The 17,368-nt window shown below is 44.1% G+C and overlaps 1 protein-coding gene across 2 annotated transcripts in view; it reads right to left on the reverse strand.

Moving 5' to 3' along the window:
- The window catches only part of RGS7BP (regulator of G protein signaling 7 binding protein), an 85,746-nt gene that overhangs the window by 4,739 nt on the left and 63,639 nt on the right, over positions 1-17,368 (reverse strand). The window contains exons 4-6 of one of the 2 annotated variants that reach the window (XM_081131481.1): positions 14,597-14,744; positions 11,489-11,559; positions 5,873-5,932 (exon numbers count right to left, since the gene is read on the reverse strand). In XM_081131481.1, the coding sequence (XP_080987607.1) occupies positions 5,928-5,932; positions 11,489-11,559; positions 14,597-14,744 (224 nt within the window). In that variant the 3' untranslated portion in view covers positions 5,873-5,927. Of the gene's footprint in view, positions 1-5,872; positions 5,933-11,488; positions 11,560-14,596; positions 14,745-17,368 lie in introns of those variants that run through there. The other variant, XM_081131480.1, reaches the window with a different exon arrangement.

A 17,368-nucleotide genomic window follows, 5' to 3' on the forward strand; every position in this document is an offset into this window, starting at 1 on the left:
TCCCTTGCACTTCCTATAGATATTTGTGAGAAGGGCAAGAGACCATTGCCAGCTGTTGAATTCATGAAGTTTGGTTTGAATTTTTAGCATGATGACAAGTAGAGGAAGAAATAAGCCCGTAAACCAAATCTTGTTTAAGGGGCTGGGTTTTTAGGAAATACTGCAGCCCAAAGAGAGGGTGGGTGGAGATATCCTGCTGAGCAGAACTGGCCAGTGTGGGTCCCAGAGGTTCGAGAAGGACCACAAAGAAGTAAGTTTTCTATCGCCAACTGGGACGGTGCTAGAACATGGTCAGATGGGAGCCAGGTGCAACCCCATGGCTGGTTGGTTTTGGCAACTGTTGTGGACCTAATATCTGCCCGGACTGGTGGCACTGCCCTCTCAGAGAAGAGCTCAGGGGCTCCCGCCTTTCTCCATCCTAACCTGGCCCAGACAGACCTTGGGGAAGAGCCCAGCATCGGAAGGACTGCGCCCCACCTCAGGAAAACTGGTTTGTAGGTGAGGGCTGGTTTTTGTTGATTCCTGAGGCTAGGCACTCAGGAAACTGTCCAGAACAAAAGAGTCCTGGCTTCCCGGTGCTTTTACATAAACTGTGTCATCCAAATGCCCAGGCTTTTCCTCCCTTTCCTCAAAGGTTCTCATGTGTCATGCTTGTAAGTAAATTAGTGTCACCCACCAAGTTGACAGTGCTCCTCAGAATGTTGTCTACTCTGTTATACATTTAGCTGAATAGCAAGCTGGAGCCAGGGAAGAAAACAGGCGCCCCAGCTGGGCACAGCTCATGAATCAAACACAGTCCACTGTCCCAGTCTCCACAGAGTAAATTACTCTCTTAAAACTCATATTCTGCTAAAATGGAAACAAAATGACTGTCTTTGTCCTTTCCATGGTGAAAAATAATCCACTATAATCTAGATGTTAACATTTTGAAAGCTAAAAATAGGACACCTCTCTTTTATAATTAAACTTGCCCCAGGGAGGTAGAAGAAAGTAAAGGGAGGGGAGATAAAGGGCGAGAGGAGACATGACTTGGGGTGGTGAAAACACAATGCAATATACAGATGATGTATTACAGAACTATACACCTAAAGCCTATATAATTTTAGCTCTGGCCAGTGTGGCTTAGTTGGTTGGAGTGTCATCCTGTACTCCAAAAGGTTATGGGTTTGATTTCTGGTAGGGCACGTACCCAGGTTACGGGTTCAATCCCTGGTCAGGGTGCATGTGGGAGGCAACCAATCAATGTTTCTCTCTCTCTCTTTCTCTCTCTCTCCTCCCCTCCCCCTCTGCCTCTCTCCCTCTCTCCCTTTCTCCCTTCCTCTCTCTAAAATCAATTAAAAATAGTTTAAAACATATAATTTTTTTTAACCAATGTTACCCCAATAAATTCAATAAAAAAGTAAAAAAATAAATAAACTTGCCCTAAATAGTTAAGACATTGAAAGCAATGTCAGAGACTGTACTTGAGCCAGATTTCTCAGGATAATATCTCAGAAATGAATCATGATATATTTGGAACAGAAAGATAAGTCACTTTCTCACCATTTTTTGGACTCTTACATCTTTAACCATCAAATGAACAAATGAGCAATGAACTTAACCTACTTGGATATGGCAAAGATATAGCAGACTCTGAAGGGTAAAGAATTTTACCTTTCAGTATCTGCTTGGATACTGACTACACTTCCTGAAGCTCAAGTTCATCTGGAATTCAATGCTTGCTTCCTTGGAACAGAATCACCAAAGCTGCAGATATTTTTAGGAAAAGAAATCTATGTATATACATTTCTTTAAGACTTGGAAGATCTATTTCCTGAATTCCCATATATCCTTCCCTTTCTCCAAGCTTTTGAGAAATTTGGGGAGTGACCTAACTGGTATTTATATTATAAAATGCAATTCTGATGTGTATGGTTCTCACTACATTAGAAAATGTCTACCACAATATTGTATTTACACAGGAAGTGTGCATGTGGATGCTGTGGTTTGTGGGTGCTGTGGTGGTATATTTGCTCCCATTCTCTCTTTTTTATTACACGCAGATATTAAGAGATTTGTACTGAGACTGACAGTTGTCAGAGGGGAGAGGGATGGGGGAGGTTGGGCGAAAAAGGTGAAGGTATTAAAGCAGTACAGATTGGTAGTTACAGAATAATTAGAGAGATATAGATTACAGCATAGGGAATAGAGTCACTAATATCGTGATAAATATGCATGGGGCCAGGCAGGTATCTGACTCTGTAAAGTACATGATTGTCTAATCACTATGCTGTACATCTGAAACTAACACAGAATAATATTGAATGTAAACTGTAATTGAAAATAAAAGGACTGACCCTTGTATCTGTGTATTCATTACAGTGAATGAGGAACCTTTTATGCTACTGAAATTCTCTTCACTCAGTCTTCTTTTCATATGCATATATTTAACCTGTGAGTGCTATGCACGCACACACATAGCATATATAGTACTCACAAGTGAACAGGAAGTGTCGGATTGATGAGAAAGTGTTAGGAGGTTAAGTGAAGAACAGGCCGCCTATTAAGGATGACTGCTGGTTCGGGGCATCTTTGTTAAGTACTGGTGACACTTTAGCCTCGCCCAGCACTTGTCTGATTATCACCTAAGGCTGAGGTGATACAAAAGCTCCAAAGTCCTTGGCAGGCATTCAGAGCAGCTTTCTACACCAGAGGAAGCTGACACCTGCAGTAAATGCTGAAATTCATAGGGCAGTAAGTATGCCTGGAATGGTTTGAAGTGAATTAAAGTCCAAGAAAAGATGTCTTTCCACATTGATTAAAATCCTGTCTCTGAGGTAATGGGCTACTGAAAGAATGTGAGCAAAATGGACCATTTCCCCACTCATTCTAAACATTCTGGGCTGCTCCACCTGGCCTTGCTGGGACATCTTTGATTTTTATTGCAAAGGTTGGAGACTTTTGTAGCACCTTTTCTCCAAAATACTTACTCTCAGAGAACTGTAACCTAGAACAGTTGTCAATGAGAAAATAAAAAGTGAGAAAGGAACTGGAAGGAAGGAAAGCATAGGAGAAAGTGGGGGGAAAAAAGAGACTAGGAAATTCAGTCATTAGTTATTTCAAATCTCAGTCAGTCAACGTTTAATTCTGGGATGCGACTTGAGCCAAGGACACTGGAGTCCTCTAAGGCTCAATGATACCATGTCTCTATTGCTCAGATTTCCTTTGCTAATAAAAGATTTCTTACATAAGGGATATGACAAGAAATGGGAAGACAAAAAACAGAGAGGTTTTCAGCCCTGGCCAGGTGGCTCATTTGGCTGGAGCATCATCCCACACACCAAAGGGCTGCGGGTTCAGTTACCGGGCAGGGCACATACCTAGGTTGTGGGTTTGAACCCCGGTTGGGGTGTGTACAGGAGGCAACCGGCCCATGTTTCTCTCTAACATGGATGTTTCTCTCTCTCTCTTTCTCCCTTCCTCTCTCTCCAAAATCAATAAATATATCCTCGGGTGAGAATAAAGAAAAAAATGAGAAGTTTTCAAATAATAACCTTAGTTTAAACCTGTGTTCTCAGATAAAGTCAAAAGAAGTACTTATAATGGCAAATTTCTATTCCAGAAAAAAAAAAGATACCTTCAGCTAACCCAGTGGTTCTCAAACATTAACTTCCTCGGCATCGTCTGGGGGCTGGTTAAAGCAGAGACTGCCAGCCCCACCTCCAGAGTTTCTGCATCAGTAGGAGTGTGGTGGGGCCAGAGGGTTTGCATTTCTGACAAGTTCCCAGGCCTGCTGATGCTGCTGGTCCTGAGACCACATTTTGAGAACCACTGAATTAGCCAAAGGCCTGCTAAGTGCAAGGCTCTGTGTCAGGTATAGAGGGTCCCAATAGAAAGATGGTCCTTGGCCTCAGGGATCTTTCCTTGAGTAACTATGAGGCTTCAGCAGCAATGCTGCAAGAGAGATACAAACACCGTGTTGGGAGAATTCCGATGGGGAGAGTTGCTCCCACGTGGAGGAGAGGGAAGAAGACGCTCGTGAACCCACTGCAGTCTCAGTGTTCATGATGGGCCACAGCGATGAGGAGGACTTGGGCATTTGGTGAAGTGGGGGGTGGGCATCCTAGATGGAGAGAGCAATGTGAACAATGGTAGCCTGAATCTGCCTCCAAATAAACCAGCCTGGCTGGAATGAAGGGCATACGAAGGAGGGAATAGTACAAAACAGAACTACTGAAATTCCCTAAATATGGCCAACCCCCCCCCCCCCCCCGTCTCCCTGCCTTTATATATGCCATTTCTTTTTCCAAGGAAATGCCAACCACTTCTTCAAGACTAGCTTAAGCATTTTTATTTTCCTGCAAAGTCTTTTCTGATTGCTCCATGCTTCTGTATCCTTCATGCTTCCATTCCTTCTGTAAACAAATGCTTCCAGCCCTGTCTTCCTACCACCCTATAAGCATCTTCATAAAAGTCTTCATAAATGTGCTCTTGCTGCCCCAGCTCTTCAGCTCCCCCTCACTCCTCAACCCTCCAGGCCCAAAATTCCAAGTACGCTGCTTCTGCCAGCATCACCAGTAGCTGTCCTGTTGCTAAATCCTGTAGACATTTTCAGTTCTTATCTGGCTTAACTACCCTGCAACTTTCTTCCATGTATTTCATAAGGCTCTTCAGATTTTCTTCTCACTCCCCTTTGTAAACTGCTCCTTTTCCCTCAGGGGAATGCCTTCCAGGACCCTTCTCTATGTGCATTGTTCTCCCTGGGTGGTCTCAAGCATTCTTAGGGCTTCAATTACCCTTGTGCTGATGATGTTTAAATCTGTATTCCCAGTGCTTCCAGTTTACATGTCTCACCTCAGCATAAGATTTGTATGTATATCCACCATTAACCACTGGGAATTGCTCTTGGAGTTCCCCCATGTCCAAAATGTCAATTGTCTTCTATCTCTACTGCTCCTCCTCTGTTCCCTCTAACTTAGTGAATGACACCATTACTCACTGTTTTCCAAGTCTGAACTTCGGTTTCATCCTTGATTCTACCTTCTCCCTTACGCAGCCCATCCAGTTGGTCACATTATTTTCTCCAACACCCGGCCTTTAGGTCAGATCTTAAGCATTTAAGATCTGGATTATGGCACCTGCCTCCTGAGTCCCTCCAATGGCCTCAGGATAAAGTCTAAACCTCTTAATATGGCTACAGGGACCTTAGTGATAGAGGCCCACCTATCTCTCTAGTCTCTCCCTCAAGCCTCTTTTCTAACCACTTTCCCAACCAATGAAGTGCTTGTAGTTCATCAAAATGCCCCACTCTTTCATCTCCCCAAATGCCTTCACTAGTTCATCAAAATGCCCCACTCTTTCATCTCCCCAAATGCCTTCACGTATCCAGGATCTCTGCCTACACTGTGTGTTTTTTTTATCTCTTCCTTTGGCTAACTCTGATTCATCATAAGAAATCTCAGCTCAGATACTTTCCAAAAAGTAATTCTCAATATCGCCCTTCCCCCCGCAAATCTGGCTAGGTGAGAATGCAATATGCACTTGTAGCAATCTGTGTCTATGGCATCACACTACTTTCTTTGTCTTTCCATATGTGTGTGTGTGTGTGTGTGTGTGTGTGTGTGTTAGTTGTTTCCAGAATTTACATGCTCTCCCCTGTGATGGGACACATATGTCACTTGAAAAAAACTTCTCAGATGATTCTCATCCAATCTGTTCTGTTGAGATGGAGAGCCTCTAAGCAGGGAGACATCCCCATCACCTAGCACAGCATTGGTCACGTCATAGGTGCCCATCACATGTTGAATGATGGTTGGGACAAAGGATGCTAGGGCAAAAAGCTTGTTCTTCCTTCAGTAGACAGTGAGCAGGCTCTTAACATTGTGAGTAGGGGCTCAACGTAATCAGTAATCCATTAAGAAACTCATGTGTGATCAGTGATGTGTGCATCAAACTGGAGGAAAGAGAGGGATTACGTATGTCACACTGAATCCTGGACAAAAGGTTGCAGACACTACAAAGGATATGGGGCTACCAGTAAGTGTCCAGAGTAACATTCAGGCACCAAGTTGAAGCACAGAAAGCTTTTATATAAGGCCCTGGGGGAAGGACCTACAAGGTCATCTCCAGGCTAGCAGGTGGCATAACTGCCTAGTGTTCTTCAGCCAGATATCAAACGCTCCTGTCTGACATAGTTCAGCTGGTTCTGGATATGGGGTTCCAGAGGAGAGTGGATCAGGGGTATGAGTCTGGGGAATTGTTCCCAGACCCAATTTAGTCTGGAGTAGGACTTCCCATAGAGGAGACCCATTCTAGAACAGATCCCAATCCTGACCAATTTATTTCAGACTTATTCTAATGCATGGTATTAACAACCAAATGCTAGGCAAGAGTGAATGTACTGACACACGCCACAGCATGTATTAAGTCAGAATTTTAAAAAAGGTGAAGCTGTCTTTCAGGCTAAATTTATTTCTACCAATTTGTTTTGTCTGATGACAGCGTGCATTTAGAAGATACTTGTCCTTCACTTTCCAATCTCCTTTTAGCCTTTGTCAGTAACCTTGTGGGCTCTCCACAGGTGTTTCCATTTGTAATCCATTTGACACAGCAAGACAATCATAATTAATGGAGCTCCCCACAGCACTGCCAGTGACCCAGAATGTAGGACAGGAGAGGCACTGAAGCAGTGGAGAGAACAGCCGGCTGGGAGCCAGGAGATCTGGTCAGTGTCTGGAAGAGCAGGGCAGCTCACTCTTTTTTTGTGCGCCTCTTGGTCTCCAGTCTCAAACTGGAAAGATGGGAAAGAAAGGCCCTGTCGAAAATGAAGGCATGCTCACTAACCATTAAAATTCCTGCTCTTAGCCTCCTTCCTTTATTTGCCACTGAAAATCAATTTAAAGTAAACTGCTAAGTCAAGTTTTGATTGTGTTGGAAGGAGGGGGAATCTGATTAAATCTTTAAATACTAAGATGAATGCAGAACAGTTTCTGATTTGGGGACAAGGAGGGAGACTGGAGAACAGGGGCGCTACACATTTCCTGTGGAGGTTCTCCCAGTACTTCTCTGGCAAAATTTTCACATGGGCAGGCTTGGAGGAAGGAAAAAGGGGGATTAGGGGTAGTATCTTTTCCATTTTTTTCTCTCTGCTTCAAACATACACATAAATAGAACAAAAAGAGAAAGAAAATAAAAAGCCAGAAAGGAAACAGATGTCTTTCTATAATGGTTTTCATCCAGTTAGTATTGTTTTGACCATAAAATCCTATAAAAAAGATGTAGAACAAATTTTTCTACATTTCACCCCAGACCATTTCCTGCAGAGTAACCTAGACCTGTATAAGAGACAAATCACCTGGAAAGAATTCTGTGATGTTATGGGGAAGCCCCTGTGGTCTAGCTCAGTGTAAGTCAGAGAAAGGAAGCTGGCTGATTTGTCCACTAAAAGCGCCATATGCATCTGTTAAAAAATGTTCCCAGCTCCAGAGACTTGCTCTCCATCCCTCAGGCCTTCTCAGACCCTTGTCCAGACTCACATCCCCCTTTCTCCACTGGTCAGCTCACAGGGACATCATGCAGTGAGTATCCATTACACACATGTAGAGAACAGAGATGTATCTTCATATGCTGAGGGCTCCCATTTCTCCCACAAATGAAGAAACCTAAATTACCAACAAGACTTCACCTCAATTTTATGAAAACCCTACTGTATCACTCCCTCCTAAAGAAGTCCTTACCTCTCCTGGCATTTTCCTTTTACTTCTTCAAATGGATTCAGGGTTCAAGTCCTGGGTATCATTTCTTTGGATGGCTATTCCTGTTTTTACTCACAGTATCAATATTTCATTACTATTAATATATTTAAAATTAAATTATTTTTCTGTTTATAAAAGTAATATAAAGTTACCCAAAAATATTTATATTATACTTTTTATGATTATAAAAATGTCCTAAGTAAGTAAAATGAAATTTCTGTTTTTCCATTAATGCATGGTTCAAAAACTGTTGGATTAATTTTCACTAAATATAGAGGAAATGTTTGGGATGGTCTGGTTTAGAAGAGAGGCTACATAGCATACATGAAATTCAGACTGGGCACCCTGGGCAGTCTTCTTCCTGGGCAGCCGGACGTGAGGTATAGCGAGAGGCTCTTGTGATGTTGATGGGAGTAGATTTGCCAAACACATTAGGAAGGTATGGGTAGCTTCAGACATGAACCCCAAATCCAGTCTGGGGGGGGGGGTCAATGTTCTGAACTGCAGGCTCAGCCTTCATAGATAATACATATCGTCAGTGGTAGCAGGGATTGTTCTCTTTGATGATTGAAGTTTCCCTGAGCCAAGCGGGTGGGCCAGCCAGTAAATAATAATAATAATTACAATAACAATATAATAAAGCATTTGCGAATGTTTGCTCTCTGTAAGGCCTGTAATAGGTATATGACATACGCTCATCATTTAATCCTCACAACAACTCTCTGAATTAAGTGACACTATTATCTCCTTTTCAGGGATGAGGAAATGGATATTTTCACAAGTTAAATAACTTGCTCTAGGTCATAAAGCTGGTAAGTGGCAGAGCCAGCATTTAAACCCCAAATGCCTGCTCCCAACCACCATGCTTATTTCTAGAAACCAACTCGCATGCTGTGGTCACATGTTGTGGTAAAACACTGCTTTCTTAAAACTGACTACGAGGTCACCAAAACACTGCACCCATGGCTCAAGCCACTTAGCCTCGGTCACCAGGCTCTTCATGGGGTGCGTCGAGTTATCTGAGACACCACATCCCCTGCCTCTTATTTTCTCACACCCGCCTCCATCCCATGTGGCTAAGGTCACACTACTCCTCGGCCTCTTCGTCTGGTGTTCTCACTTCCACCTCTCCACCTTCTGCCATGCTGCTCCCTCAACAAAGAGGCTCTCCATCTCTGCTGTCAAATCCTCTCCCTCCTTGCTCAGAGGCAGGCAGCACCCGGTGCTCCCTCCCACCCAGGCTTTGCTCAGTGGAAATGACACCGTTTAATTAGCTAGTTATTAATAATAGGAAAGGAGCAAAGGGGGAATCCAGACATTATAGGCATGTCATTTGGGCAGCTTCACCAGGTAGCTGCAATTTCACACTCCCCAGGGAACTACCAGCCCATTCCCCACAGATTACTGGGGGAAGGGGCCAGACAAAGGGGAAAATGGACACATGCAGAATGAAGTTGGGGTGACATAGTGAAGGTGTTGTCAGTCAAACCTGGGAACAGAGATCATTGGCTAGAGTGGGCAGGGCCACTGCAAGCCCGAGAAAACTTGGGACTACATAATCCCTTAGATAAAGGAGCTCGCTCACTTGTGTGGCTCTTGGTGCTCTCTCTGTTCTCTGGTTCCTTTAGCTTTGCTCTTGCCTGTGTTCCTCCATAGCCGCATGGCCCATGGCCATGCAAACCCCACATGCAATGGACAGATGGACTGCAACTGGGAACACATATTAAACTAGTCTGACGCTGTATTGGACTGTGCAGACATGGAATGGAAACTCTGGACACTGGCTTTGATCTTAGTTCTGCTGAAGGCAAAATGGGATTTCTTCCTTGGTGGGACAAAGGGAAATGGGACCTTGGAAACTCAGGGGTTTGATTCCATAGCAATAAATCTTCCTACAATATCTCATCCTCCCATGTGAGTCTCAGAAACTTCCTTTTCTCAGGATATCACAAGAAGCCCATTCCCACTAGCAATGGGTGCAGACATGGAGATCTCCCCACCAATTTTTTTACCTCTAAAAATCCTTTCTCGCCCTCTATGTACCAGTCTCTGAAGCTGATGCTTCACTTACAACTGCTCCGGCCATGTATGCTTAGTGAAAGTGCTTGTTATTTGTCTTTTGTACATAGTTTCAGACCCTGGGGCTGCAAAGTTGGATGCAGATTTAACAAACATTTATTGTTTATGGCCAGTGTTATTCTACTATGTTCCAGGCATTGCTCTAGGAACTGGAGATACAATAGTTAACAAAAAGCTTACAGTGGTCCCTCCTTCATAGAATATCCTTTTTCCCTTTCTGTGTTAGGATAGTTCTAGAGAAGGACTGCCTGGAATCATATTCCAGCCTTTCTACTGTTAGTCTGTGTGACCTTGATCAAGTTAGTTAGCCTCTCTATGCCTCAGTTTCCTGTAAATTGGGAAACATTAATAGCATTTCTCACAAAGATGTTATTAGAATTAAATAAGTTAAAATAGTTAATAATCTATGGCATTTAGGATAGTTGCTATGATATTGTGATTTGCAATAAATACATATATGGTCTTCCTCCTGCAACCCTTGGAATTTCCTAAGTGATGAGAGCTATAAAGGTGTCTTTTGTTACCGAGGTGACTTTTGGAAAACACCTAAGGATGGAGGCTGGTTGCCAGGAGAACCACCATGTGATTAGTCCCACCCCCTGACCTCCTGGGAGAGAAGAGAGGCTGGAGATTGAGTTCAACAACTTACACCCAATGATCTAATCAACCATGCCTGTAATGAAGCCTCAATAAAAACCCAGAAAGATAGGGTTCTGAGAGCTTCCAAGTTGGTGGACATGTGGAGATTTGGGGAGAGTACCCACCTGCAGAGATGGAAGTTCCATGCCCTTTTCCCTCACCTTGTCCTATGCATCTCATCTGTCTGGCTACTCCTGAGTTATGTCCTTTTATAATAAACTGGTGATTTAGTAAGTGAGAGTTTTCTCTGAGTTCTGGGGGCCACTCTAGCAAATTAATCAAACCCATGAAAAGGGTTTTTGGAATCTCCAATCTATAGCCAGTTGCTCAGCACAGGTGACAACCCTTAAATTGCCATTGGCATCTGAAGAGAGAGAGAGAGAGAGAGAGAGAGAGAGAGAGAGAGAGAGAGAGAGAGAGAGTGTGTAAGAGAGCCAGTCTTTAGGAGTCCTTAACTTGTGGGATCTGATTTTATATCCAGGTAGTGTCAGAACTCAGTTGAATTGTAGGACACACAGCTGGCATCTGAAAATTGCTTGGTATGGAAACCAAGTCCTAGTTGGGTGCTGAACCATAGTGGCACACTGTGAGTTCTCAACATATGTTAATTATTACTTCTTTAGATAATTAACTGTCTAGATGACAGAGATCTTCCTTTGGAAGTATTCTGAAGTCTCCTCAACTAGGCTGTAAACTTCTTAAAAGCAAAGGCCAAGTCTTCAGTCCTTTTGTGTTTGCCACACCTGGTACAGTACTTTCCACAGCTCGGGCAATGAATAAATGCTCTTGACTGACAGGGCCAGGGGGAGGACATGTCTGTTTTGAGGTCAGGGTATATCTGGGCTAGCCTCAGGCAAAACTGTGTTCACCGGAGGGATTCCATTCTCATTATCATATTTTTTGAAGAAAGACAAATGTACGCTCAGTGCTTTCTGTTGTTTGTGTAAAAGAACTTGCTTTCATTTGTCTAGAAACAAGTCCCAAGGTTCTCAGGTTAAAAAACATCCTCTGCCTCAAAAGGAAATGACATGACTCACCTTGGTTTTTCAGTGGTAAAGGCATAGTTTCCCTGAGTTTGCTTAAAAGGTTTTTCATTTCTCGCATGTCTCTGTAAAATTGATAAAAAGAGAAAATCATCAGCTGTAAGTTTTGGAAATGCAATCTCAGTATGTTCTATGAGACAACGGAAAGACAAGAATCTTTGCTTAATTGTACTAGCTCTAGTTTTCAACAGGCAAATATTGAATCTATTTTGCTTTCATAAGAAAAAGAAATCTGAGGTGGGTTGGCTCTGGGAGGAAAGAGAACTACTCTGGCCAAGCTTTCCCCAGGGCATTCTGCTGCAGGAGCCCTCTTCTCTGCCATCCTTGGACCTGGCTGAGATTAGATAAGGGCTTCTGGTCATGAGGACAGTACTGCAGATTTCCACAGGGAGGCAGAGGACACAAAACTAGAATAATGGGGTTACCCTGGGCAAAGCTGAGGCTGGGTGCTTGTCAGACAGCTGTTGTGGTTGTGTAGGTTCACTCGCTGTTGCCTCCCTTTACCACGATTGGAATTCAGTGTAACAGATGTTAAGCATTCACAGGGCCAGCACTTATTAAACTGACTTGGATGATGGGCGAGCATGAAAAACTCTAACACTGTCAGAGAAGAGCTTTTCACCATGGATGAAACAGAGAAAGAGAAAGTGGGGGGTGCACGTGGGACAGCTAGGCCTTCCTCTGTACACTTGCGTGTATGTCTGACACTGCATACCTCCAACACCCTCCCTCATCCCAGACTACATATGATCATGAGACCACAGAGCCGAAGTGCAGGAAGCCATCTTCCTCACAGTACAAATCTTTGGGACATTGGTTCCCCACATGGTCAGCAATGGTTGTCCACTGGAGTCAGTACTTTTGAAATCCTAAGACATAGTGGTAGGTTTCATTTAAAAGAGCAAAAATCAGATACATCTTTTAGTTAACTCCAGAATAGGCAAGCAATAGCAGGCACTCAGGGTTTAAGAAAAAAGAAAAATTGGGGGGAAGGGGCAATAATCCTAAAGCTGAGGATATTTTAACTATTAATCTATTTTTCTTCTGTCATTTGAGGAAATAGAGCCACCATGTAATTTTAGGTTTGAAATCCCTCAGTCTATTTCATGAAACACAAGTGTTCTTTCTGTTGAGTATAGTTTGAGGACCACTTGTCTTAGGGAGGCCAGGGGTCCCATGGGGTCTCCTCCTTCAGTATTGGCTAGTGTGTGAAAAGGAACTCTATCTTGGGAAGAGCTGATTGGAAAAGGAGGGGAAAACAGCCTCCTAGATCCATCAAAATACACCTGTAAAAACATTCAGGAAACATTCCCCACAGGTGTAAGGATGTGTCTGCGTGGCACTGCATGCTGATAAGCCCCAAAGGGCATTTCTAGAAAGAGAAGTGGGAGAGAGGGAGAAGGAGGACAGGGCCCTACGTCCAGAAGTACAAGGGACACCTTCTGTTTTCCTGTGAAACTCCCAAGGGGATATGGGATGGGTGGGCGGAGGGCAGGCACAAGGTGGGAAAGGTAGTAACGCAATGTGAGACTGAGCCAGGTCCCCGTGGAGAGCGCCGATTCTCAGCCCTGGCTGCTGCACAGCAGAATCACCTCGCGCCCAGCCCTACTCCATGAGAGCCCGATTTGGTTGGTTGACAGTGAGGCTCAGTCATCAACGTTTTAAAAAAGTCCTCCTGGTGATTTAAATGTGCAGCCCAGTTTGAGAGCCACTGAGCTCACAGGGCAGGAAGAGAGGGGGACTGAGGAAGCCACCCTCCCAGACAGGTCTATGTGCCTACTTCTCTCAGTCATTCCCGTCTCCTTCCACCTGAATCCGGGCTTCAGGGCAGAACTGAAACACTAGCAGCGTGGGGGCTCTGCTCTCCTATCTCACTGCCAGCCACAGCTGGCTTCATGCATGCATGCAGGGCTTGGACACGCTTCTCTGCAAGGCTTTGGGAAAGGAAAAAGGCCTTGCTGATGGATTATGCCCTGACCACAGCTCTCCGGCAGATATTCCTTCCTGGGAATAGGGCAAAGCATTTTCCATTTTATAAATTAAGATAAATCACTCCCTCATCATTGGTCTATAGTTCTAGCAAACTGTGCCAAACAGCTTTATTGTTTGAATCGTTGGATTTCTGAGCTTATACAAAATCCAAGTTTTATTAATAGCACATAATTACCACACGCTTCAATTTTCTATAAACACAGAAATTCGGCAATTAGCTTTAGAATTATATTACAATCTGAAAGGAGAAGCACAATGGCTATAAATGCCCTTGTGTGTTACATCTCTAAAAATTAAAAAATAAAATGTTTCTCATCTTGTCTTTGACCCCTCCTCCCCCACATACAGAGCACTCAGTGGAAATTCCCGGCGTCCATTCAGCTGCTTTGTGCAGGCGCTGGGGACATTAGTAGCAAAGGACAAGATATGAGCGTGAAGGCCAATAAACAAGGCCCTTGTCCTTCTGCCTCACAGAATGGCATTTTCAGCATCGAGATGAGACACGGCACTCATTGTATCATCACTGCACCCTTTCCTCAAGTGAAACAGAATCACTGTGGACTCTCTTCTTCCCAGGAAAGAAGCTCCCTCTCTAGCAGGGAGCAACTGCTCGCTAAGACACATGCATTAGCTCGCTTTGACCACTAAGGGGCCCCCAGCCACATTTTGGGAGAGTAAGAGAAGGACCTGGGAGAAAGCTGCTGAGAACTAGACAGAATGCTCAGCCCCTAAGTGGCAGCTAAGCAGGCCACTGCATACATCTGAAATCCGAGAATCTATAGGAGGCATCTTGGCACAATTTGGGGACCCGGCCCACTGGGTGAGCTGTGACGGTATGTAGATCCAACTTTCTCTCTTGCCGAGGAAGCACTGTTCTGTCTCCATGGAGATGCAATGTGGTGGAGTGGCCTGAGCAGCCGGCCTCCACTGCAGGTTCTGCTGCGGCTCCGCTGCCGAGTTTGGAGAGTTTGGACCCCTTAACTTCTCTCAGCTCTGTTTTCTGAGAGCTCTGTTTCTGACTCAGAAAATCTTGACTCCTGTGGCCCTGAAAAGAGTATTAAGTGGAGGAGGAAGGGATGGGCAGTGTTTACAGGGTAACTTCCCACTTACCTTTCGGTGTTCTCGATGTCTGTGGAAACCTGCCAGGAGTGCTGCTGCGTATCCACGGGGGGTGAAGAGGAGTCCTCCAGAGCAGGTGGTTCAGCACTCTCCTCGATTTTGCAATCCACACTCTTGGTTCCTCCGCCAGGCTCCTTTCCTACGGCGCAGGGAGGTGGGGCCGGGGGTTGTTGGTAAAGAGGAGATAAGAAATCATAATGCAGTTGTATGCCCAAGATGTCATTACAAAGGTTGGCTATGCTTTGAACCAAATGCTCCATGAACACTGATTTCTGAATACTAAAATAATCGATATATAAAAATAAATGTGTGTATGTGTGTGTGTGTGTAGCATGTTTTCACAACGTTCTGGGAGACAGCTTGAGGCGGAGGCAGTTTGAAGATGGAGATGAAGTTAAGGCCCTGTGTTGATGGAGTCCTGGTGCTCTGTAACCCATCTTTAGGGAGTTAGATCAGATTGGCTGGGGAAGGGGGAGTCAGCCTGTAGAACCATGCTGCTGTTTGGTCCTCAGATGCAGGGGCAGACGAGAGGGCCAGGAGCACAGGACAGACAGCAGGAGGAATGGGAGCTCCTACTGGTCCCTCTGATTCTGACACTGGTTCTCTTGTCCTGAGGGAAACAGCGGGGGTTGTGGACCTGCCTTCCATTTCCTTGGCTCTCCGGCATCCTGCAGTGTCTCCTTCTATGAGGAATGAGCCCAGCCTCAAGATCCAGCCTTACTCCGCTGAGACCATGAAGTGCCATCAATGAAAGAGCCATGTACTGGGTAGCCAGCCATCCAAAGGGATGCACTGCCAGTCCACTGAGACTTACTGTGACTGGTCTCCAGCGATTATGTCAACACTTTCTGAAATCAAATCTCTAGATTGTTTCAGCCATAATTTATATAAAATTAAACGGAAGTTATAGTCTGTGACCCAGGTAGCTTCTGTTAATGTTGTTTTCTGCCTTGAATATTTGTGCATTTGAAGGTGGATGTCCTGGTACCATTGGGATGGCCTATGAGGCCTGAGAACTGGGTTTTAAACATGACTTTGTCAGCCATTCATTCACTCACGCATTCAATCATTCACTTACAAATATTTCTTGAATGTCAGCTAAGTGCCAGGTATTGGTCTTGATGCTAGATATATAAAAGTGAAAGAAAGACATAGTCTTTGACTCATGGAGTATAAAGTGCTGGATGTAGATAATCAAAAAATTTATACAAATAATCACAAAACTGTTGTATAATATTACATAGTCTGAGAAAGAAGAGTAGGTATATTGTTTCTTTTACTCTTTCATCCAGCTTTGTATTATGTAGATATAGCTCCAGACTAATTAGGAAATTGCTACAGCCCATATCACTGAATATTCATGAGATAGTAGCTAGGCCAGGTTACCTCTTAGCTCAGTTTCCTTAATCCTGGTGGCATTGTTTTTGCATATTTAAAAACAAAACAAATAAACAGAAAATAAAACAAACTTGTGAAGAGGATGGCTGTTTACGGTAAAATCTAACAGGAAGCTTTTCCTTTCGATTCCTGATCTGAAGGGAACTGGAAAAATCTCATCCCTATAATTTCAAACCCATAGGGTAGCAACACAAGGAGAAAGAGACAAGCAATTAAGTGGTGATGAACTGTATGCGATTCATCAGCCTCTAGTAGAAATGAACCTCTGAATATTCAGCGGGAGCACAAACACAGATTCACTGCTGAGAACTTCTGATCATTTTGCATGTACTTTATGCACATTGATCCTGGGTAATGGAATTGCTTTTCCAATTTTATGGCATGCTGTTGGGTGGAAATTAATTAAGCACATAATTTAGCATGTTACCACTTCACAGTTGGAGGGCACTGACCTCTTAAAAGCATTTGCATTATGCTTCCTGGGAGAGTGCAGCAAATGCAGTCCACTTGCACCCCCCCCCCCACTTCTGGGCAGGGTCAGCAGTAAGATGCAGGATGTGAGTCTGAGCAAGGGTGGTGGAAATCTGAGACAGGGCAAAAAGGGGCTCCCCCCAAACAGTCTCTGCTTTTCAAAATTCTGAAGGATAGGGCCATCTGAAAGCATGCATGGCTCCTGCTACACTCCTGTGGGGTCAAAATGCCTTGGAGAATGGAGTATGGTTTGGGCAGCAAAGAAGATACACACAGATGGAATTCTCTGCTCTGTGAGCTTTGCCTGGCATTGGGGCCACAGCGGCCCCTGTCCTGTGGTCAGGACTATAGAGCTCAAAGGTTTTATTCCAATGGGAACAGGAGAGGACACAAGGTACTGTAATGTTCCTTCTTGGAGTCCTCTATCTTCCTCATGTGTACACTTTTTGCAGCAAGGGCATCGATAGAATCTAGTTCATGACCACATTGTTTACACTTACAGCCTGCAATAATTCTACTTATATAAGACAAATACCATTCTATAGCTTTTTTTTTTTTTTTTTTAATTCTCACCAGAGGATACAGAGAGAGAGAGAGAAACATTGATGTGAGAAAGACACATCGATTGGTTGCCTCCCTCCCTCACCCCAACCTGAGCAGGGGATCAAGCCTGCAACAGAGGTGCGTACCCTTGACTGGAATTGAACCCGGGACCTTTCAGTCCGAGAGATGACGCTCTAACCACTGAGCTAAACTGGCCAGGGTGCATTCTATAGCTTTTTCAAAGTAAAATAACTACTCATGTCTTCATGAAACATGCCTATAAGATTATAATGGTAAGTAATATCCCTTTTCCTCATTTTCTAGATCTCACTGTACTACTGTGGATAAACA

Source organism: Miniopterus schreibersii (genome assembly GCF_964146895.1).
Source record: "Miniopterus schreibersii genome assembly, chromosome: 3".
NCBI classification, from domain to species: Eukaryota; Metazoa; Chordata; class Mammalia; order Chiroptera; family Miniopteridae; genus Miniopterus; species Miniopterus schreibersii.